At 35.0% G+C, this 23,568-nt stretch overlaps 2 protein-coding genes across 4 annotated transcripts in view; one reads left to right on the forward strand and one right to left on the reverse strand.

The window, feature by feature from the left end:
- The window catches only part of LOC149949547 (E3 ubiquitin-protein ligase UHRF1-like), a 30,231-nt gene extending 17,838 nt beyond the window's left edge, over positions 1 to 12,393 (forward strand). The window contains exons 11-18 of one of the 2 annotated variants that reach the window (XM_090167851.1): positions 507 to 613; positions 677 to 839; positions 957 to 1,094; positions 5,958 to 6,072; positions 6,615 to 6,736; positions 8,332 to 8,430; positions 11,254 to 11,417; positions 12,300 to 12,393. In XM_090167851.1, the coding sequence (XP_090023977.1) occupies positions 507 to 613; positions 677 to 839; positions 957 to 1,094; positions 5,958 to 6,072; positions 6,615 to 6,736; positions 8,332 to 8,430; positions 11,254 to 11,400 (891 nt within the window). In that variant the 3' untranslated portion in view covers positions 11,401 to 11,417; positions 12,300 to 12,393. Of the gene's footprint in view, positions 1 to 506; positions 614 to 676; positions 840 to 956; positions 1,095 to 5,957; positions 6,073 to 6,614; positions 6,737 to 8,331; positions 8,431 to 11,253; positions 11,418 to 12,287 lie in introns of both variants that reach the window. The other variant, XM_090167852.1, reaches the window with a different exon arrangement.
- A 4,083-nt stretch (positions 12,394 to 16,476) lies between these two features.
- Positions 16,477 to 17,756, reverse strand: LOC149949548 (uncharacterized). Of its 2 annotated transcripts, XM_090169258.1 has the most exons (3): positions 17,239 to 17,756; positions 17,045 to 17,170; positions 16,477 to 16,781 (listed from the first exon to the last, which is right to left on the reverse strand). In XM_090169258.1, the coding sequence occupies exons 1-3, from the start codon at positions 17,677 to 17,679 to the stop codon at positions 16,752 to 16,754; spliced, it is 597 nt and encodes a 198-aa protein (XP_090025384.1). In that variant the 5' UTR covers positions 17,680 to 17,756; the 3' UTR covers positions 16,477 to 16,751. The 2 variants fall into 2 exon arrangements, with proteins under 2 accessions (XP_090025384.1, XP_090025383.1); XM_090169257.1 differs by having other exon boundaries at positions 16,477 to 17,170.
- Positions 17,757 to 23,568: the final 5,812 nt, after the last annotated feature.

Consider the following 23,568-nt stretch of genomic DNA (forward strand, 5'->3'; position numbering starts at 1 on the left):
GTGCTGCCATGGAACATCTGGCGAGCTACTCCGGCGGGCTGCCGACTGACCGTTGAGTCAAGAAGCCAAAAAAATATACGCCCCCTTGCCGGCTCGGACTAGAGCTTATATAGAGTAGCCCCCCTGGGTGTTAAGGCGGCTCTCGCCTCTCTGGCGCCATCTCTCTGGAGTGGTGATAACTAAAATAATAAATAATACTGTAGGAATAGGAGTGTCAGGCTGTCCTAGTGGCAAAAGCCACTATGCCTAGGGTAAGTTAGGTTTTATACATTAGGGCATCCGTTGCAACCTGACGAATAAAATTATTAAAAGAATAGTTTTATTTGATTTACGTTCAGTATGGATTCTACTAGGTGAGATTTTAGTCGCTGTGAGTTAAAGTAATAAAAATGTATTAGGCTTTGTGTGCATGGTTTTAAGTTTTTACATGCGTGTTCCTGGATGTATTATGAATAAAATACGTTAGTTGTTGGTTTCTGTTTGATTTTTTTCTTTTTCAAATCTAGGACAATGGTGATGAATTTTTTTATACTGGTAGTGGAGGACGTGATCTGAAGGGTAATAAAAGAACAGCTGCCCAATCTTTCGACCAGTCACTTACAAAAATGAATAGGTTATTTCTCACTATTTCTGTAATAGTTTGTTATTACAGTGTTATATAATACTATCCTTGTAGAGCGCTTGCACGAAATTGTGCTGTACCTTTGAATTATAAGGATGGCGCAGAGGCCAAAAATTGGACAAAAGGCAAACCAATCAGGGTTGTGCGAGGTTTCAAAGGCCGTAAACATTCCACATACTGTCCTCCGAAAGGTTTTCGATATGATGGAATTTACAAGGTTAGAATATTTTCTTGAACAATAAATTAGAAATTTCTCACTTTTTAGTTTAATGAAATTTTTAAACTGTTATAATGGCATGTAGAAAGTACAATATCACTAGTTGGATTTCCTTAGGTTGTCAAGTACTGGCCTGAGACGGGTATGTCTGGATTTATTGTTTGGCGCTATTTATTACGGAGAGATGACTCAATCCCTGCTCCATGGACTGATGATGGTAAAAGGAGGATTGAAGAGTTGGGGCTTGTAATGGAGGTTGGTATTAATATATTCTCCATTAATTTTACCATAATTTTATAGCTTACTTCTCCCCTAAAATATATATAATACTTTCGAAGGCCTGAGGCAGTTTTCATTGTACTCTGATGAAACAGCGAAAGCATTCATCGAATGCGCACTATAGTTATTTCCCTAGGAAATATAAAAATTAATTATTTTTACAACTAGCATCATTAAATGGAGTCAAGTGTTTGGTTCAACTTGAGGAGAATGACGATGTTGAGATAATCTTTAGTGTTTCTCCCAATCACCCTCATGCTTGAAGATTAAGCAAAAAAAGTCTTTTATCTCAAAACTTCTACCAACATAATTGAAGCACACGCTGGTGAAATTTTTCGTTGTCCGCTTTGTTGTTAGGGGAAATTTGATATGGCTGTGCAAGTACTTTATCATAGTGTCCGACATTTTTAGGGCGGGTACCCGAACTCTTAACTCGATTAAGAAAAATGCAATACTCTTAGATCATTGAGTATTAAAAATTGACATACTCGAATACTAGAAAAAGCCGTTTTGTTTTATTTTTCCAATCATGTTCGGGTACTTGACCATTCAACGAGTATTTTAGTATTTTGGGTTTCCACCACAATAATTTCAACTTTACGCGCTCCGATATTACTATATTACAATAGGTTTGTTACTGAAAGAGAGGGAAAAGGAATGGGAGTGAAACTATGATTGAACTGTAAAAAGCGTTTAACCCCCTTTCCCTGACCTTGAGAGAAAGTACATTCAACAATCATTCCATAGTGCATCTGCGGGATTTTGTAATTCCTCGTTGGACTAGAGTTAAGTTTTGGTTTTGAGCTTCACTTTGACACTTTGGTTTGTCTTATCCTTGAGTTTGGAGAGCGGTTTTCGGCACCATTAGGCTTAGGTTACTATACGTAGGTGATGAAGTGAGTTCCAAAGAAATAGATGTATGGCATCAACGACTAGGCCATGTTAATCAAACTGATCTGAAGTATATGTCTACGCACCAGATGGTAAATGGCCTGGGTTTATTGGCGGGTGAATTGGCGAACTGTATACCATGTCAGCTAAGCAAGAGTACAAAGTCAGCGCACCAAAATATTGGAGTGATACAGAGTAAGAATATTTTTACATTCAGATGGGGGGGGGGGGGCAGCTCGAGTCATGTCATTAGGTGGAGCACGTTACTACGTCACATTCGTAGATGATCATAGCCGTCGTATCTGGTTATATACAATGACGAACAAGAATGATGTTTTCCAGAAATTTGAGAAATTATCATACCAAAGACTTATGAGCAAGCAGTAAAATCAACCCAAGAGAGGGAATGGAAGTTAGCGATGGACGAAGAAATAAATACGTTACACGAGAGTAGGGTAATAGAAGTCGTTGAGAGACCTAAGGGAAGGAACATCGTAGGCTGTCGATGGGTTTATACCATTAAAAAGGACCACCAGGGCAAGATATTGCACTACAAGGCCAGAATAGTGGCACAGGCATTCAGTTAAATCAAAGGTGTTGATTACAACGCAACATTTCCACCTGTCGTTAACTTTACCCTGATTCGGTTTTTCATTTCCCTTTTCGTGATGGTTTTTGGATGGGCTCACTGTCACATAGACGTATAAAACGCCTATTTATATGGGCAGCTGGACATAAACATACATGAACCAAATACCAGGCTATGAGGAGGTTAATACTAGTACACATTGCTTGAAGTTACTGAAATCGCTTTATGGATTACAGCAAAGTGGTCACCATTTTTATATGGAGTTATGTAAGGGACTAAATATCTACCACTGGGTATCCGTAAAATAAATAAATTCCACTAGAAATAATTAGCATTACTTTTAATATACTCGAACAAGAGATCCTATGGTCTGAAGGTGATTCTTCAAGGAGGGAGCACCTAACTACTCAAGGGGACTCCCCACTGCAACTGCCCACGTTCTGCCCCGTGCTACTGCTTTACTCCCTCCTTTATACTAAGGTTATAGGGGGCGCTTTAGTCACTATTGGCTTGGCGCCAACTTTGGGACTTACAGTTAGATAAAGCGTTCATCGAGCTGGGTTTCAAGAAATTATTGGGAACAAATTGTGTGTACTATATTCCTTACCAAGCCATTGTGTTGGTCTATGTCGACGACTTGGCTGTCCTAGCGAAGAGAGAGGAGATTTTGGATGAAATTTCTGAGCAGCAATCTCGGAAATACGATATAAAGGTCTTAGGTCCTATTAGAAAAATACTCTTAGTACAGTTTGAAATTACAACCGATAGCAAATTAAAGATGCACCAATGAAACAGATAGGAAAGAAGTTCAACATTAGTCAAGACGATACCGTTAGTTTGCCAATGTGTACAGGAATCGTGTTAACATACAACTAATGACAAAAGGAAAGAATGCGGAATATACCATATAAATCACTAATTGGGTCCCTACTCTTAGTTGCTCAGAGAACTCGGCCAGACATATTATTCTCTGTCATAACTCTATCCCAATTTAGCAGTAATCCTGGACTTGTCCACTGGCAAAGACTTTGCCAGTTAATGCGGTACTTATTGTCAACAGCAGCACATGGATTGATTTATGAAAAACAACAACAACCAGAACTTCGGATCTATAGTGATAGTGACTGGGCGTCTGACCGAGATACTCAAAAATCAAATTCAGGATATGTGGCATTAATTGGCTCGGCTCCATTTTCTTGGCAATCGGTCAAGCAAAAGTCAGGCTCTTTCGACCATGGAGGCCGAGTATGCTGCGTTATCGGAGGTGGTAAAAGAAATTTTGTGGTTATGCCCAATAATCGAAGAACTACAACATATTAATATTAAGCTAATGAAACCAATGCTATATTGTGATAATGAATCGGCAATATGTTTTGTAAATAATGCCATAGAAAATCAAAAATCAAAACATTGATGTACGGTATCATTTCGTGCGAGATAAGCTATCTGAAAGAGTGTTTGACATAAATTTCGTCCCATCAAAGTATAATATCGCAGATATTTTTATAAAAGTATTAGGTAAAATTAATTCCGTTAATTGTATTGAAATGTTAAGTTTAAAATGCTAAAATATGTCAAAGAGGGGGAGTGTTAAAAGTATATTAAATTAGCTTTAACAATTATTAACATGTAGTATATGTATTGACCAATTAACGAACGTTACATTTAGTCACGTGACCACATTTACAACTAGCTTAAAATGATCTGGCAAACCTGTATGTCAACTAGATCTCATGAGGTTCTTTTTGTTGGTTGCTTAGCTGCACTCAGAAATAATTATGTATATATGATTAACTAGTTTAGATGTCAATTTAGTAGTTTTAAATCGTTTATTCGTATGCATCACTTTAATATTTTTACTGATGTAGACTAGTAGTCTAGTACTGACATTTCATAATAAAACTACTTTGTTAATTTAGTATTTGGAGGGTGCTGTTTTTCGTTACTTCTTGATTACTCGACAAAAATAAAACCAGACTCGCTTGACAAAAAAATTTAAGATATTCAGTACCCTACGCAATTGCCTAAAACCACACTTGCACAGCCCTAAAATTTGAACATGATATTTATGGTTCATCTCAACATTGTAATTATTTATTATATATTGGTGCAATAATACCGTTGAAAAATTTAGTGTTGAATGATTGCTTCTGCAGTGTTTAGGAAAACAAGCAAATTATAAATTACCATGTGTAGATGTTTACTTATTTAAAATCCATAATTTTACCTTGCACCAAGTATTTTTGCAAAAGGTAATTCCACAGTAGATTTATCATTCCAAAGATATTTTGAAAAAAAGCATTGACCATTTTTCAGAAAGATCCTGCTGTTTTCTAAATATAATAGTTGCTGGATTACGAATTAGCCAATTGATTTAAAAAATTTGCGTGGCACTACATAATAATTTTTAAAATTCCACATTTTTAAGACCAAAATATGAATTAAAATTTTTCATTGAGTAGTTAAACACCAATATCTAATTCTGCAACTTAAAAATAATACCTAGATATTTTGACTGATTTAAATGACTCATTGGCAGCCAAAAGACGAATATTTAAAACTTTAATACGAGATACTCCCATTTATCTGAACTTATAAATCTTGTTTCTCTATGCCAAGCTTCGCGAAGTATAAACTTCGCTTTGAATAGAAGTCAAGGTCTAAATTCTAAAATAATTTTTTCATTTTCTTATAAACAATTTTGAAGGAAAGTTCGAGGGGTAAGGTTTTAGCAAATAACATACTAGCTAGGCTTAGAAAGCTGCAGCAGCTTTTAGGATGGCTCCCCGTACTCATTGGCAGAAGTAGCATTGCGCCAAAATCTCTTCCCATTGACCGTCCTCGTGTTAGAGGAGAATTTTCGAAATACATGTAGAGAGCGTGCGCTATGGCGAAGGCCCGTCTTCAAAAAAATTAAAAATTGAGTTTAAATTATCTCGTAACATGAGTATCATTTTTGTACTTCTTTTAGGAGTAGGAATCGATAATATATAGGTTTTTCATTATCCCTTTAAGTATGATCACTGTTATGATTTTTGTTATTGAAATGAAATACTATCAAAATAGGAGATCTCTCGTCTGCTAGCAACCAATTGTTAAATTTGATAGTTGAGTCTCACTAATATAGCTCCTTTAATTATTGAATGAGGAACTTTATATTAAAATGTTTTAAATTAATTTAAACTAGAAATTTAATTCGCTTGCACTCCTTGCAGCATTTTAGCTCTGCAAGTAGGTATCAAAGGATGTTTTTGTGTGTACATAGCCATTTGGTAATCTGTTTAACATTTGAGTCTGTGGTCCCTTTTTGTTCTAAGGCAATAGAGAAAGTATAACTAACCATTCACAAATTTTTTAAGGTAGTGGATGGTATACAAGTTGAGGACTTTGATATGGAACCAATTACTGCAAAAAAGCGAAGAAATGCATCTCCAATTTTACCCAAGCCTAAAAAGAAAAAGGAAGATACTAATGGTACGATATAATGGAAATATTTTAAGCATTGATGACTTTCCAGTAGGCACATGTTTGTTTGGGAGGGGAAAAATGAAAATAAACAGTTTTAGCTCTGCATTTGAACAGAATCTACGTTTAGTCAAAGGCAGACCAAAGAGCCCAAACCTGGCCCTTTAGGGAGCAGGGCTAGGGAATTACTGTCTAGACTTAGTATTAGGCTGATTACTGGCCTTCTCACTGGCTGCTGCCCTCTGAATAGGTTGATATCAGTGATGATCCTATTTTCAGGGGCTGTAGGGTCACTGAGGAGACTGCCTCATGTATTGTGAATTTGTTAACTACTCTGCTCAGAGGTTCGAGCATCTTGGTATCCATCAGCTGGAAACCTATGAGGTTTCTGACGTCTCTAAGTTTTAGGTTGGATCTCTGGTTGAAGTGCTTTACATTATGTTTAGTCACTCTAACCTGCATAATTTGAACAGCCATGTATTTCAAAATGTTGTCAACAGGATGTGTCATTCAAACTTTTCTACTAAGTCATCAATTTATATATTTTTTAGGTGACAGCAATGTAACAAAGGCCTATGAACTTCCACAGATTTGCTACGCTGTATTAGTTGAAGATGAACAAAATAAAAAAATTTGGGATAGATGTCTGGATACTCTGAAAGATGGTAGAATGGTAAGTAATGGATAATCTTACTAACAGGATTTGACAAGCTGCTGGGGTTAGTATCAGGGTTCGTATGGACACCATAACAAAAAAGTAGTTTGTGTTTGATTCATGGGGGATTTATGTCTTAAACAGACTAAAAATACATTGCTTAGTAAATCTATTTTCTAAAAGTCTCATAGCTACATTTTTTTAACCCAATAAAAACAGTTTCTCAAAAAAACTTAACTGTCCTAGGAGCAACAAACACAGCACCCCACACAATGAGAACTCAGCTAGCCTTCAAACACAAATTACGCTGCAGATTTATGGAAAGGGGGAAGACAATTTCCAAATTTTCCCCTTCCAACGGCAGTAGGCGCTAATGAAAATTGTACACCAGAAAATAGACTACTTTTGACAGGTTGCGTTGTCCTTGTGTGGGGTGCTGTGTTTGTTGCTCCTAGCTTAAACAGTTATTGTCACAATTTTTATCCAACATTATTTTTTAAGGATGATATAAAAGGATAAATATGAACCAAAATGCATTTGGGTCTTAAATTGGAAAATAACTACTTCAATGACTTCACAATTAATCATAATTTTGTTAAAAGAAAGTGTTGAAAAAAATATTTATCAAAATTCTCTCTTCACAACAGCTGAAAGTTAAACAGGAAAACGTAATAATTAAAAAGTTGTATGCTATTTCTCCACATATTTAGTTGAAGGATATTAAGGCAGATGGCACTATATTTCCTAAGCTCAAAAGCAGATAGTGGGAGCGCATCATGATAAAATTTAAATGATAATTATAATACTCACCTTATATAGACAAAAAACATGGGAAAATGGTACCTCCGGTAGAAAATTTTATGTAATTATGAAAATATTTGGGATATATATTTTATAGTATCACTGAAAACTAGATATGCACCAACTCTTTTCTTTTGATCTGTTATCATGATAATTTGCTGAAAATAAAGCATTTTTTGAGGTTGAGTACTTTAACTTGACCTTGAATAACTAAATGGAGAATAGCATATTAGTGTACCCGATCGAATAAGCTACTCTCAAAACTCTAGTATTTGTTTTTTCTATCCTCATTGCTTAAGAGCTCAAAGAGGGGTTTTACAACTTTTTGGGGTGCAATAAACTGTACCTACAAAGTTGTGGAAACTATGGTTCATTTAAATTAAAGGAATATATTTCTGCATTGAAAGCTACTTAACACTCCTTTTAAATTTAATTTCTTGAATAAAACCAGCACCTAATCAAGTACTTGATAACCCGACTCGGTAGAAATATTCCTCGAGGTTTTTTTTTAGTTACTCGACTCGAATAAGAGTTTCCCCTTAATCAAGTACTCTACCCAACTTCATTATTACTCGATTGCCGAAAACTACTAATCGCACAGCCCTGTAAATATCTAAATTCAAATACATGCATGAATTGTATAAGTAATCGAAATGGTCTCGGCAGTTTAATAAGTTGTTAACTGATTTTGCTACAAAATATTTTAAGCAGATTTTCTTCGTGTAGGGGAACATCTTTTAATAAATTTTTCTTTATTGGAATGTGGAAATATCTAATGACTAATTAAAAACTAAAAAATGCTTGTTTTATAGAAATTTTTGGACAAAGTTTCTGAAGAATTTAAGTGTGTGGTTTGTCAAGATATTGTTGTACACCCAGTTACGCTGGACTGTGCTCACAATTTTTGCAAGGTAAATCATTTGTTTTTAAAGGTTATTCTTGTAAATGCATTGTTAGATTCAAGTAGCACTTGGGTCATTCCACGGAGGTTTGAACACAGGGAACCATGGGTCGTCCGATTTTAATCAAATTTTACACACGGTAAATTGTGGCTAATTGAGTGCCAATTGTGAAATTTTAGCCTAATATAATGAGTGGTTCCAAAATTATAGACTTTTGGAAATACACCCTGTTTTAAGGTTTCGTTTGTGCAAAAGTCGTGCCCCTAAACGTTATGGTGAATAACAGTTTTGCGACCAAGGCTAATATCATGCAAATCTCGTCTCTAGGAGAGTTCATAGCGTTGATTTCTAAAACGCTAACAAAAATATTGTATCTGCAACGGTTGTTCAAAAAATCGAACGTTTGTAAAAATTTAATGCATGGGGGGGGTCAACTTTGACGCCAAGAATTGAAAAAGGGCATACTCGGGTTCTAATGTTTTATCTATATTATGATAGCATATGTAACATAATTACTCATAATTATGCTACTGTACCTTTATTCCATTCAAAAATCTTCACTAACGGTTTGTTTCACCACGAACCAGTAAAAAGGTGGACTATGTTAGATTTTAACCTTTTTATTCATCCTAGTAATATTGGGAGTCACACTATTGGCTAGTAACATATTTATTTAAGCCAATGGAAAACCTCTAAATTGAGAAGGAATTTGTTGCGTCGGAATTTTAGTCAGCCCAATGTAGCTTTATTGAAATTTATATGACATCAAATATTATGTAGGGTACGGATGAAGCAATATCTGTGAAACAAACCGTTAGTGAAGAAATAGAGCTAGTGGCATACTTATGAGTAATTATGTTACATATGATGATAGCCATAAGTCTAAGCTTTCATATGATATGCAATATGTTTGTGATATCAGGGTGTTAAGACCTAAAAACAAAACAAATATTATTTTCATGAAAAACACGTTTTTAAGAAAAAAATCTTAATTTTTATTCAGCTCGGATAAATTTTATTTAGATTAAAATATAATCTGTGCATTCGCTCTGCGAATTTTAGGAAATTTCAACTTGGTTGACTTCCGTTGAGATGAAGACAAATTAAAAACAATTTATATATCTAATTTAACAAAGTAAAAATATTACTACTTATTTCTTGACCTCTTATATATTTATTTCGTCTGCTAGTTATGTTACTTGTTCCCACGGATTTGTTTCATTACGTGTTGTTTAGTACATCTATTTTCTAAATTGTTAATATTATGGAAGTAGAAAACCCATTAAAAATGTGTTCCATTGGAAAATTTATTCAAGAAGAATGCCACAAACTAAGCCTTTGTAAAACCCAAGGAATAACAGATCTGAGCACCTTTGACGATGAAACTCAGTCATTAAGGCTAATATAAACTGGGTCTTGACCCAAATTGTTTAAAATTAACGTAAAATATAAAGTTTATATTTGGTTGAATTCCATGGGTTCTTCTTTATGGATTTCCTAAAAATAAATTTCAAATAAAGTATCGTAATTTAAATATAACTTGACAAACTTTAATTGAAATGAACAGCATTTTAAGTTTTATGCGCAATGTATTATTCTGAGAATCTTGAAACTTAAATTATTTACGTTTGACAACATTGTCTATCCATTGTTTTTCAAATTTTCTTCATATCTTAATTAGTTTTAAAGATATTAAGTATAAGGATAATTTAAATTAATTTTTGACCTTCTTAGAAACATGACCTTTTAAATATATCAAAATTAATACTATGAAACGTTCAATAGCTTTTTTTTAGATCTTTACATAGTGATTTTGTAATGTAGTTTTCCCATAAAACTTAAAATAGGGTAGATTGTATAATTTCTTCTTGATGGTAACACCAGATCGAGCCACAATAAATGACTAAGTTTCATCGTTGAAGGTGCCCAGATCTGTTATTCCTTGGGTTTTAGAATGGCTTAGTTTGTGGCATTCTTCTTGAATAAATTTTCCAACGGAACACATTTCTAATGGGTTTTCTACTTCCATACTATTAACAATTTAGAAAATAGATGTACTAAACAACACGTAATAAAACTCGCATCTGGGTGAACAAGTACCGATATAATACGGGAGACAAAATTCACCATCTATCTTCGTTAAATTAGATATATAAATGGTTTTTTAATTTGTCTTCATATCAACGGAACTTACGGAAGTAAACCAAGTTGAAAATTCCTAAAATTCGCATAGCCAATGCACAGATTATATTTCTATCTAAATAAAATTTATCAGAGCTGAATAAAAATCTGGTGTTTTTTTTCTTAAAAACGTGTTTTTCATGAAAATGTTTGTTTTGTTTTTGGGTCTTAACGCCCCGATATCACAACCATATTGTACATCATATGAAAGCTTAGGAAACATAAGCATCGGAGTATGCCCTTTTTCAGTACTTAGCTTCAATGTTGACCCCGCATGCACTAAATATTTTGAAAAATGTTCGATTTTTTTAAATAACTGTTGCAGATACAATATTTTTGTTAGCATTTTAGAAATCAACGCTATGAATTATCCTAGAGACGAGATTTCAAAAGTCTATCATTTCGGAACCACTCATTATATTAGGCTAAAATTTCACAATTGGCCCTCAATTAGCCACAATTTACCGTGTGTAAAACTTGATTAAAATCGGAAAACCCATGGTTCCCTCTGTGTTCGAACCTCCGTGGAATGACCCACTTCAAATTTGCATGTTTATTATTATTATTTAACAATGCTTTATATAGTTTTTTCAACTGGCCAATATTATTGTTAATATAAATATTATTTTAAAGTTAATTATATTTTTTCAGAGTTGTTTAAAGCGCTCATTTGAAAATGAGCTGTATCAGTGTCCAATGTGCAGGTTGCCTTTGCAGAAAGGTTATGAACTTACTATAAATGAATATTTAAAAGAAGTGCTGAATGTCCTCTTCAAGTGGTATGATGTTGAACGATAGTTTTGTATGTTTACTTCCTCATTCTCGCTCTTAGCGAATTGTATTCTCAGGCCATGTAGCCCTAATTTCAAGTTCTTTTCTTACTAATTATCTGGTTTCTATCTACACTATTTTTTTTTAGTTTTAGTTAATATAGGAAAATGATTTTTAAGGTCTCAAATTTAAGCTCATGTACTGAAATATTCTCCAATTTCACTTTAATGTTACATTTAGCCTATTATTTTTCTAATTTAAAAATGAGAACAAGTTTCATTTGTTCAAAACATTTAAAGACCCCTAAAGTATCAGCCCTTATCTTGGAAACAGCACAAAATTTTAATATTATCAGCCAATGAGAAGCACATGTGATTTCTCATTTTATCTGGCAAAGACAATCTCTTTTAATTCTTTAAAAAATAGTTACAACATACTACAATAATCATATGTAAAATAATAAAATTTACAGACCTTTATTTCTAGTTTAATCGAAAAGATGTTTAGTATAATTTAGCTTAGCCTCGATCATGAGACGCGAAATATGTAACACGAGAGCTAGATTATGGAATATGACTTTACAGTGACGTAGCTGGCCCGGTTAATGACGGATATTTTTGGAAATACCAATTACACTAGGTCTGTCAGCTAAGCCATTGAGACACTACATTACAGCTGCCACTTGCTGTAAGAAATTAGTTCTTACTGTTCGAGAAAATAATTTAAATATCTGCATGTATAAATCCCTTAATTCATCTACAGAACTGGGCATTTGATTTCATACAAAATAATAGAATAACCTCTGCAGAGCTTTTGCCCAAGTTTTGCTTCTAGGGAGCTCTCATTTTCAGTTGAATGCAAATTTTTAGGATTTGTAGCAATTGTACCTTTCTGATTTTTTTTATTTTTTTCAGATATGGCTGAACATGGAGTTTTAACTTCAATTTCATAAATTTTAAATTTGACTCTTTTTATTTCACATTCGAAACATGTATTATAATTAAAAGAATGTTTTATAAACTGATTTTAGCAATATCAAAAGTAATTTTAGTTTTGAGAGAAGCTACTATCAGGATATTTATTACTCTTGAATCTGTAAAGTAGTTTGAAGACATTTTAGCGGTAACCATTTATTTATTCCCTCAATATTATTTCTTGACGCTAATTTAAGCGATCCGACTAAAATACAAAGGTAGTTTCTGATGTGGAAGCAAAGTGTGGTTGGTGAGTCATGAGACTTAAGAGTTCAAAGGATAATTTTATGGATTCAAGTAATTATACATCAGGATGATGAGGATTATAATCAGTGGAAAGTTGGTATTATTGTGGCTGTTTCTTGATTTTGGTTTATGGGGTTTTGTTGATGGCACTGATTTTGGACAGAATCTAGAGTGGATAAAATATAATCACTTATATCATTGGCTGTAGACAATTTGTGCAAGAGTATAACTGCACAGTGTAAGACGGCTGTAGGGTGTGGACATGCAACGCGTACGTGGTTCATGAATTATAAAGAGATTATAATGCCATTGAAGCAAAAGCATTAGGAATTGGAGATGTTAAATTAATCATCAAGAATCCTAGTGGGGAGGAATGTTTTTTTGGTTTCAAATTGCAAGTAAAACTTATTATCAGCACAGAAAATAGATGGGAAGGGATAAAAAGCAGTCATACTGAATAACAAAAAAGTTTTTGATCCAATGAATAAAATTCTAATTTCACATAATTTGGATAATAATCTACACATCTCTGGAACGAACAAAAAGTCACATTTATATGCAGAATGAAGATTATCGGTGGTAGATTTTGTTTCCCACAAAACTGGGTACTGACATTTTCTCTCTAACTTGGGCATGGCTAGGGAAGTACCCACTTATTCTTCATTTTGGGAGAGTCTGCATAGGGCAGATAAAAACCAATATTACATTACTTGCCCTTTAAAATAGATTTTTCGTCAAAACTGATAGGAGACCCGAGGTAAACATTTTTGTAGAGGTTATTGCACTTTTTCTATCCAGAAGCTGTTAGCATATATTTGGTTACAATTTGGTCTGTGCTAATCGAAAAATGTTAAAAATGCAAATGAGGTTAAAATGACTGTACTACAAAATATGAAAGTTTGAAAATTGCTAGTCACTTGCAAAGTTAGTTTTGTGTATAAAATGTCTAACAATTTTATTATGTTTTCTCCCACATTTCTGTAGGGTAGTATGTTGTTTATAATACATTTTATAGCTAAAAGACAATTTTTATAAATTGCTATAGGCTTCAAGCCCTCTGCTTTCAATGGGGTTGGAAAAAAGCCGGCTTTTTTTGAAAAAATCCCGACCAGTGGTTTTTTTCGGTTATAACTAAAATATAAACTACCTTTTACTTATGTAAGTAGAAATTGTCTGCAGTTATTGTCGTTAAACTAAACAAATAAAGCGAAATAACTATATAAAATAACTGAATTATTTCGATTTCCTCGGGAAATTCCCCCTAGTTTTTGTGTATGACGCACCGAGGCAGCGAACTTTGGAACTAAACCCACCGAAAAACTGGTAAAAGTAAACCAGATTCTAAATATGAAACAAAAAATAAAACTAAATTTCCAAATTAAAACTATTAATTTACTAAAATATTCATATTGTAATTTTATTTTTAAAAGAGCCAATCAAATCTGGATTTAACCACGTGGCTATAACTGGTATGGCTGGTTCTATGCCAACCCTGGCTTTAATGCCTGGTTACTAAAATAGCAGACAAATTTTGAATTTGTTTCTAAGCTGAAATTTTCATGTGTTATATGGGAATAATTTTGACTAAGCAGACTGCTTACACACAGTGAAATAAAACTGGTTAGTAGGCAGCGGAATTCTGAGCAAAAGCACATCGCACTTCTATGGGATTTGGCTTTCGACAGATTTTTCTGAAATTGAAACATGTTGTTTAACTTGATCAAAGGAGCAAAATTGTTCGTTGCCATTTTTGCCTAGCTCCTATAGTTTGTCCAGTATCAGCGGTCAAAAGTCTACAAAACTTAGTAAAGTCTATTTGTTAAAAGAAGTCACGGCCGATCGATTAGCGTTCTACCTTCGCTAGTCCGGGCTCACTATCAATAGAGTTTTCTTGCCAAGATTCGCGGTGCTTCCCAAAACAGACTGAGCGTCGGATTTAGTTACTCTCTGATTATCTTTGATCGCATGATGAACGAACTCGGTAAATAAATAATTAAAAATTGAGTTTTTAATGTCGTTTGACCGTGACTTTAGGCGACTGCGTGACTAAAATCGATAAATAAGTGTTTGATATGTTGTGGTGTGACTCCTATCAGCGAGTGTTGAATGGGGTATTCAACCAAACGGTTAATCATATATATTCTGATTTCTTAAGAATTTATTTTTTGTTATGTTTTCTTTATTATTGCTCATAAAATATTGAACAATAAATTATTCCACGTACGAAAATTCATCGAATAATAATTTGCGAGAAATGAAATAATGAATAATGAAGTAGAGGTGTAAAAATTTTTGGCAAGAAAAATTTATAGTGAGCCCGGACTAGCGACGCGCGAACGTAGAACGCTAACCGATGGGCGCTGACGTCTTTTAACAAATAGACTATACTAAGTTTTGTCCACTTTTGACCGCTGATGCTGGACAAACTATAGGAGCTAGGGAAAATTGGCAATGGACAATTTTGCTCCTTTGATCCAGCTTAACAACATGTTTCAATTTGAAAAAAATATGTCGAAAGCCAAATCCCGTAGAAGAAGTGCGATGTCCTTTAAACCAAGCACAAAGTCAGCTATAGCACCGTACAGAAAACATGCTATTTTAACTTTAAATGCTATAAAAATGCATAGAAAATTTGATATAGCACACTCCATTTTACAATGAAGTAAAGAAGTTCGCAAAACATTTTTGGTAAATAAGTGTCAGTCTATGTTCAACGTCGCTGTAGACGTAGTAAACCATTTAAATAAAATTTTGAACACAACTACGGTTTGTAGATAGTTACAGAAGATTGTAATACATCTCTTATGAGAGTATTCATCTTGACCATTAAAATGAAAACATACTTCTAGGCTTGAATGGGAGCAAACTTTCTGGGAAACAACAGATGTGTAATCCACATCTTGGGTCATTAATTGTATTACCCCTTCCAATGATGAAAAATTACATAAAATAGGTTATCTATTGTTTTACAAATAACATTTACTCTTCCGAAACAGGTTTTTAGAAATGAATGAGCCTGAGTATATGCATGTTTTAAGTTCATGAATAATGTTGGCTTTATTTACGGAAATTAATACTTTCAGAAGAGATATACGCCTGGTGGTATTATTCAAACAAAATCCTACCCATCTGCTGTGCAGTCATACTGAAAGGGGGTAACCTTGAGTCAACCTTGGATTAGGCTTACTGGATATAGCACTGCCGCTTTAGTCAAGGCATTAAAGGGAAAAACTAAAAACTGATAAAAAGTTAGCAGGTGGAAAGAGATTAGTGCAAGCTCTTTGTTAGAAATGTGTTTTTAGTTTTGTGACTGTAAAAAGCTGTTGCTATGTTTGGGTTTCACTGTGAACTATGAGAAAAAACATGGCAGTGCTATAGAGTAGTATCAGTGCTACTTAACGCAACGTTACCCATGCTCTTTCCTATAGAGAAAAAAACGCGCCTAAAATGGCGGCAATGGCCAAAGCTACAAGGTGATACTACTCTATATCCAGCAAGCATTCTTAATCCAAGGTTCAACTGCTTTTTATGTTGACAAACAAAATATTGCAAATGCGATTAAAATTATAATAGAATATGCTTATCTGGTCCCATTCCAGAGATGGAAGTTTTAGCGTTTCAGCTGTTACAAAAATGAACTTTTTACTGTCAATGATGCTGGTGAGAATCGTATCTGTGCATGCTCCAATCCCCCTTTAATACCCCTCTAACTCAAATCCAGGCTTTCTCTTGCCCTCAGTACCTCCTGACATTTCTATTCCACCAGAGGTGCATGCGAAGATGCAGTTTTTATCTATAAGATATGGTACATTCATCCCCCCTGGCACCACGACTTGCGTTACCCTTCAAGTAACATAATAAGTGTAACACATTCTATTCTCCAAACCATTTAATTAATTCTTATAACTTCATAAAATCAATTCCGGAAACAACAATAACATAGTTGGAAGTTTGGCATAATCAATTTTGTTTTGCAAGTAAATGAACTGTCCTTTTTAAGTTTTGAAAGTCCTAACTTTGCCTTTTTTTATTTCTATTACTTTCTTAGAACATTTAACAGCATTAGTTTCTTCAAGTTTTTTGGCTGCAGTTGAAAGTCTAATTTTTCTTAAGGTTCCTCTGTAGACAGAACATTCCGGACAACGTTTTTGGGTTCTATTAAACCTGAGGAAGCGCCTGCATCGGACACTGTGAATGGATTTAAGTTTTTCATTGTAATAGCCCTTTTTTCTGCAAGTTTTATAATCAGTAGCATTTTTTCCGTAAGATTCAACTAAATCTTCATCCATATTTCCTGGGCACAAGTTAAACTGGTCAATCTTACTTAAGAGTTTCATAATATCATTATTGCATTTAATATCAATGTTTGGACATATCTTTTCTGGAGAAAACATGTCACCGAGAATATTAATGGAAAATTTCACATTTGTTTCCAAATCAAATCTACACACAATCACTTTAAAATCATTTCGATGTTTAGAAAAAGTGGCACTCTCCTCTGATACTTCCATAGCCCAACCAGAGGGGGGAAATAGATTGGCAGTTTTCACGCAATTGCTCGCATTATGAACTGGCACCTTTAAGCAATAGAAAATCTGTTAACTACAAGTGAAAACTTAAGTACATAAACTATTACACATCTTACCTCCAGCCTTTTAGCCTGAATATTATTGTAATTTTCTACAATCAGTTCTTTGCGACGAAATGGTATGTATCCATTCTTACAAGGTTTTCTATTAGTACTTTGGGTTGAAACTGTTGGTGTTTCATTACAGCTGTCATTTGTTAACGTTGGTGTGTTAAACATGTTGGGAGTCAAAATATCCAACAGTGGAATTGGATCTGGGTAATCAGGGGTTGGCCCTTGAAACCCATGGAAATGCTTTGAACAAATGTAGCTCCATTTATTGATATTGGCCATAGAAAAATTCTTCCGGCCACACGCTAAAACCCATTTTTGGCACTTCTCAGAGTCAGTTTTAGGAGAAGGAAATTTAATAAAAAAAACTCCTGGTGCCCCGTTTACGCTTTTGGTTTTTCGGTTCTCCTTCGATTTACATGGGCCATAAAGGCAATTTTTTCCCATTTTATTATAATTTTAAATGAATTTAAAATATAAATTCCAATTTTCTATATTTCACTGAAAATGCTGATCCCAACTTATCCAAATTTCTACCGTATCAAATAAAAATAACACCATTATGCATCCCAGTTCCAAATAACGAAAATATTAACATTACACATAGCGCGCCTTAAAACACAACCCTTTTTTTGCGATAGTAGCATGTGGGACAATACCATAGAAATCTCAAAGGTACCTAGAATGCTGCGACGTAACTGAGAATTAGCCAAACAGACGATCGATCAATATCAACCAATCAGGACTCAAAGAGTGGCTACTGCCGGTAACGTGTGGCATCTAGCTTGAGTTTTTAATAACAATTAATTTTAAAGATCCATACTAAATAATTTTCAGGATTAAAATATATAGGACAAAATAAATCTACGAAGAACAAACACGTGAACTAAGGATAAAAATGAACTAGTATTTTTTATGAATGTCTCAACAATTTTTAAATAGAAATACAAGTTTATTATTATCCTTAGTTCACGGGTTTGTTCTTCGAAAATTTATTTTATTTTATACTATAATAAAAAATTACTTTATACATTACGTCACTATAGAACCAGCAATTGATTGGCCGATATCTTCTTCTTCTTTATTTACGCACCAAAGCTGCCACTGGCTGCTTATACGCACTCAAAAAGTTTGGGTTACAGAGATATATTAAAAAAACAATATGAATACAGTAAAACGTTAAGCACAGGAGGGGGTAAGATAGGAGCGTAGGGTACGGGCGAAGGAATGTTTTGAGGGTAGAGACACTAAGTCGTGAGGGAGGGAATTCCAAATGGAGAGGGTGCGGTGTGTAAAATGGCACTGGCGGTGTGAAGTGTTAACGCGAGGTAGGAATAGTTTTTTGTTGTGTCCGCGGGTGGAAGTCAAATGTGGGCGCTCGAAAAATTCTCTTTCATGAAGGAAACTGGAGCCTGACACAATCGAGAATAGTTCGGTTAGGTCATTTGCTTGATGTCTTTCTTGTAGCGTGGGAATGGAAAGGAACTGTAGGCGATCGTCAGCCGAGACATCACGCAGCTGAGGGACAAGCTTAGTGAGCCTATTTAACGATTTGTTTATGAGGGTAATGTCCTTCTTGAAATGCTGGGACCAAATTGGTGACGCGAAGTCCAGTAGTGGAAGGATAAAGGTTTTGAAGAGAGTCTTGATCAGTTTCGGGGACTTGAAGTGAAAAGTCCTCCGGGTCATGCCAGTAAACATGTTTATCTCTTTTATTTTTAATTTTACTGTCTATGTTTTTAAAGCAATTGTCGGCTCTATCATTGCCACATGTATTATGAAAGGCCCCTGTTATTAGAGATGGCCATGAATCTATCGGATTCTTCGAAAAAATTAAAAAAGCGACTTTAGTGGAGAGCGTGGTGCCATCTATAAATGGAAAAGATAGTTATATCAAAATAGCCAAATGATAAAGTCGTCAGAGAGCCTTTGTAGAGTATTAGATTTAGACAACTTACACTTTATTTAGTGAGCTTTAACCTAAACTATATAACCCAAATAGAAAATATGGTTTAAAATTACTGTAATTTATGTCATTGACCAATTTACAAACGATTTAATCAATGCGAGGGGTACCTCATAGAAGGCCCGTGCCTACTTGTGCCTACCACCTAGGAGCAACAAACACAACACCCCACACAAGGAGAACGCAACCCGTCAAAAGTCGTGGATTTTCTTGTGTACATTTTTCATTGGCTAGACGCTTTAGCGCCTGCTGCCGTCGGAAGGGGAAAATTCGGAAATTGTCTCTCCCCCCCCCCGCCCGTAAAACGTTCAGCGTAAAGGCTCGTGACGCTCGTCCAATGAAATTCGTACACAAACCTTTGTTAGCGTGTTTAAAGGCTAGCTGCGTTTTCCTTGTGTTTGTTGCTCCTAGCTACCACTAGCGGGGCCACTGATTGTTGTGATTTTGTTTGCTGGAATGGATTCCATAATTGTCTTTGGGGTTTGATTGAAATGAAATTTATGGCTGTGTCTCTGGCCAGCAGATGGGTATTGTTAAACAATAAATATATTTTACGAAACTTCCTTATCTTTGTAAAACAGTGTGGTTATAAGCAACGCAGCCCCAAATTGTCTCAAAACGGGACTGTAACATCGATTATACCAAAGATAGTGATTGTGGCATATGAAATTTGTGGTTAGATTTCTGTTTATTGTATCAAAACATTTGGAACTCCATTTTAATTGATTTATTATAAGCTTCGTGCGTTCTTTTTCTTAGGACCGCCAACAAGGAAACCCTTAAAAATTCATTTTTTTGCAGAGTTATTCCTCATTGGAATGCTCTTCCCTAGGAAATTGTTTCCTTGAGGGCTATTCATCTTTTTAAAGCTAAACTTAAAATTCGCTTAAAACTTAATGTGCCCTCAAGTCCCCTATAGCCTTTGTAATTGACTTCTGTTTATTTGGTTTTTGTATATATTTCCCGCGACTTCCCAATTTGGACTCTCAGAGCTGTTAAGGCTATGACTACGGTTACATGGAGCTCGGAGCGTCGACGTAACGAAACGTCGACGTTTATTTTTCTCATGTAACCGCACAAACGTCGACGTTCGGAGAGATACGTCGACTTAACGAAAACTACCTCGAACCGTCGATTTAACGCCTTACGTCGACGTTCGGCGCTGCATGTAACCTCTTTACGACGACGACGTTTCCTTGGCCTGTAGGGATTTTCTACCACATATCCGACTGTAGTGAAATAAATTAGTTTTAATTTGAGTTTTTTTATATTATTTACTATTTATATACTTAATTTTATTTACTATTAATTTATAAACTTAATTTTATTTTCTATTAATTTATATACTTAATTTTATTTCCTATGAATTTATAAATAATTTTAAATATTTCGAAACAATTTACTAACTACAAATTGCAATTTATAATCGCAAGTAAAGCATATTTTTAAGAAGCGCCAAAATACCCTGTTTTGTAGGGAAACATCCGTAGTATTTTTTGAAACGACGATCATGCATAGAAATCTCATAGGTAACTAGAATGCTGCCGTGTAACTGGCAAATGGCCCGAACGCCGTGGCAGACGACGCCAGATCTCAGCCAATCAGAGCTCAAAGAGCGGTTCTGCCAAGAATTTAATGTCACCGGAGAGAATGACGTCACCTATCTCCCGCTATAGTAACGGAACCAAGGAGGATTATTATCCTCCTTGGCGGAACCACTCTACGGCCTCTCATTGGCTGAAGGTTCAAGGCGAACTGGCGTCAAGCTCGGCCGTAGGCGGCAGCATTCTAGTTACCTATGAGATTTCTATGCGATCATGTAACCGCTGGGCTCCCCTTTTCGGAACGTCGACGTTCCCTTACGTCGACGTTCAGAGCCCCATGTAACCGTAGTCTATGTCTAGATTCCCCGACTCCTTTAGCTTTTTTTTATTGAGGGCCACTGGCCCAGGCAGAGGGGAGGTAAAATTGGGGGGAAATTACTCAATAACGCTAGATTTAGCTTTCGTCGTCTAAGGTAGGAAACCACCGTTATTATTTTCCTCAAATTTCCGTAAAATGTTTCAAAAAGATTTATCAATGAATTTTGGCGGCCCTGGTGGCCCGCAACCATCGTTCGAATGATTTACTTTAAGGGCCCCAGAACTCCAGCTATTTCCAAGTCTACTAAAAATCACAAGGAAACCCGACAGAGTAGCTAGGAACAAGAAAACTCGGTACCCTGGAATAAAAACGGGTATTTCCCCATTACGGGCTCCCCTCTCTATCTACGGCAACAGAACGCCAGCCAGAATCGTGGACATAAGTGCTCAGCGACTCTTTTTATCTAGATTTTTTTTAAAACTCGTCTGTTAATTTTCGAATATCAGGAGCTGGCTGCGATTACATTTCATAATATAAATTTTTTGTGTGAAACGTCTGTTCGATTTCAACTCATTCCATTGCAGACTCCATTCCACGTAAATGTCCGACCACTCAATTGTTTGAACGGATACACGGGCTTTATTTACAACCGCTAATTGCGCCATCTACTCTGAAACATAACTATCTAAAAAGCAATTTGAAAAAATAAAATAAAAAAGACATTTATAATGAGGTGTTAAATTAAAATATGTGTATCACACCAAATGTAAGGATATGCCACGTTATACTAAGAACCCATAGACGTACTAAAACACGCAATTATAGCTTTAGGCCGTCGTGGAGCCTCCTAATCTATATTTCAAAATATGCTCCGCCTTTTTCTTTGTCTCCTTTCGTAACTTCTTCCGCGCCATCTACTTTGCCAGAATATTAAAAGTTCTGGCAAAAATAAAAGGCCGCTAATTCAGGAACGAAGCATGAACCTTCTTACAGAACTAACTTCGTAATCAGTCTTAATGGCAATACAAGTAACAATAGTGGTAGAAGCTCGACTATAGCTTCGCCTCCTGAAAATTATAGATTAGGAGTCGATTTAGGAAAATCCCCATTCCTTTGTTCTTTGTACGTCTATGGGTTCTTCATTATATTGATTCAATTGATTTAGAATAATTTCACAATGCAACACTTCAAAGAGTAACTCCATATCTTAATTAGTTAGTTTATTCTATATAAACGAAATTGCCAGTCTCATTTAGAAACCAATATCTTTTAAAAAATTCGTTGGAGCACCCCCCTTTGTCATGGAATGACCCGTTAATTTGAATCAGATTGACCGCGTCATAATTTAATTAATACAAATTAAAATGTCGGACGCGGGCCGCCTTAAACGCCGTTATCCCTATATTTTAGCGTTTGTTTCAACCTTAATATCCCTTGTGCTGTAGGAGGTGCATTTCTAAATTTTATAGCAATAGATGAAACTCATATTGTTGTATCATTGACGGTTATTTGAATCAGATTGACCGCGTCATAATATAATTAATCCAAATTAAAATGTCGGACGCCGTCCGCTTTAAACGCCTTCAACGTTTCGTTTATAGGAGTTGCATTTTTACATTTGTAAAATTTGACTTTCATTATAAATTCCGGCCAAGAATGTATTTATTTATTCTCAGGGAGAATGAATATGTCGAGATGATCGACGAACACGTTGAGGCCCTAACCTCCCACGCTAAGGTAGGGGGAGAAAAAGGAGGCGGTCTTATTTTTTGCGTCCTCGCAGCAGCGTTAATCGCGTCGGAAAACGTTATTTTTAAGAACCAATGAGATTGCAGTATTATTTGATTTTATTAAAGCGGAGGAGCATACCGGGGGCAAAACGGGTGGAATTAGAGAAACGCAAAAGATAATCTCAACATATTCATTCTCCCTGAGAATAAATAAATACATTCTTGTTCCGGCCAATAAATTAAATGTTTAGTATTTATCTACCTATCTTTTAATTTGGTAAACGGTAATATTCGGTTTGCTATTATTACCCCCACCCAAAAAATTGATCATTACCCTTATATTATTAAAATAATATTAATTTCAGTCACGTTTCCTATTCATATTTGATTAAACACGTATTGTAGTGTCATCGACGTTAATTTCATTAAAATAATAATATTTCAATCACATTTCGTATGTCAAATTTTAGTAAATTAATGTAAACTCCAAAAAACGCGGTCGAAAAATTTAAGACACTGGTATCGCCATCTGTTTTAGTTTACTTTGTAGTTTGTTTTTCTCCGTATATTTAGATAACTTTGGCTTTTTTGGTTATTATTAATAGTAAACAAAGTTTTTAGTGGGTTAGGTAATTTTTCCGTAATATTATTAAAGTATAAAAGCAGTTTCTAATGTTTTACGCCGTAGCTACAACCATAGGTTAATTCGGTTTCATCGGGTACTCCACCACACCGTAAATATTATATATTCCAACTTTTAGAATTCTGTTAGATTGA

Source organism: Leiobunum rupestre, chromosome 3 (assembly GCF_980474605.1).
Source record: "Leiobunum rupestre chromosome 3, qqLeiRupe1.1.hap1, whole genome shotgun sequence".
NCBI lineage: Eukaryota > Metazoa > Arthropoda > Arachnida > Opiliones > Sclerosomatidae > Leiobunum > Leiobunum rupestre.

Coding starts and splice junctions, on each gene's coding strand:
- LOC149949548 (XM_090169257.1), bottom strand. CDS start 17,679: ATGGGAAAAAATTGCCTTTATGGCCCATGTAAATCGAAGGAGAACCGA. Junction 17,171..17,238: donor TTCAGGCTAAAAGGCTGGAG/GTAAGATGTGTA, acceptor TATTGCTTAAAG/GTGCCAGTTCATAATGCGAG.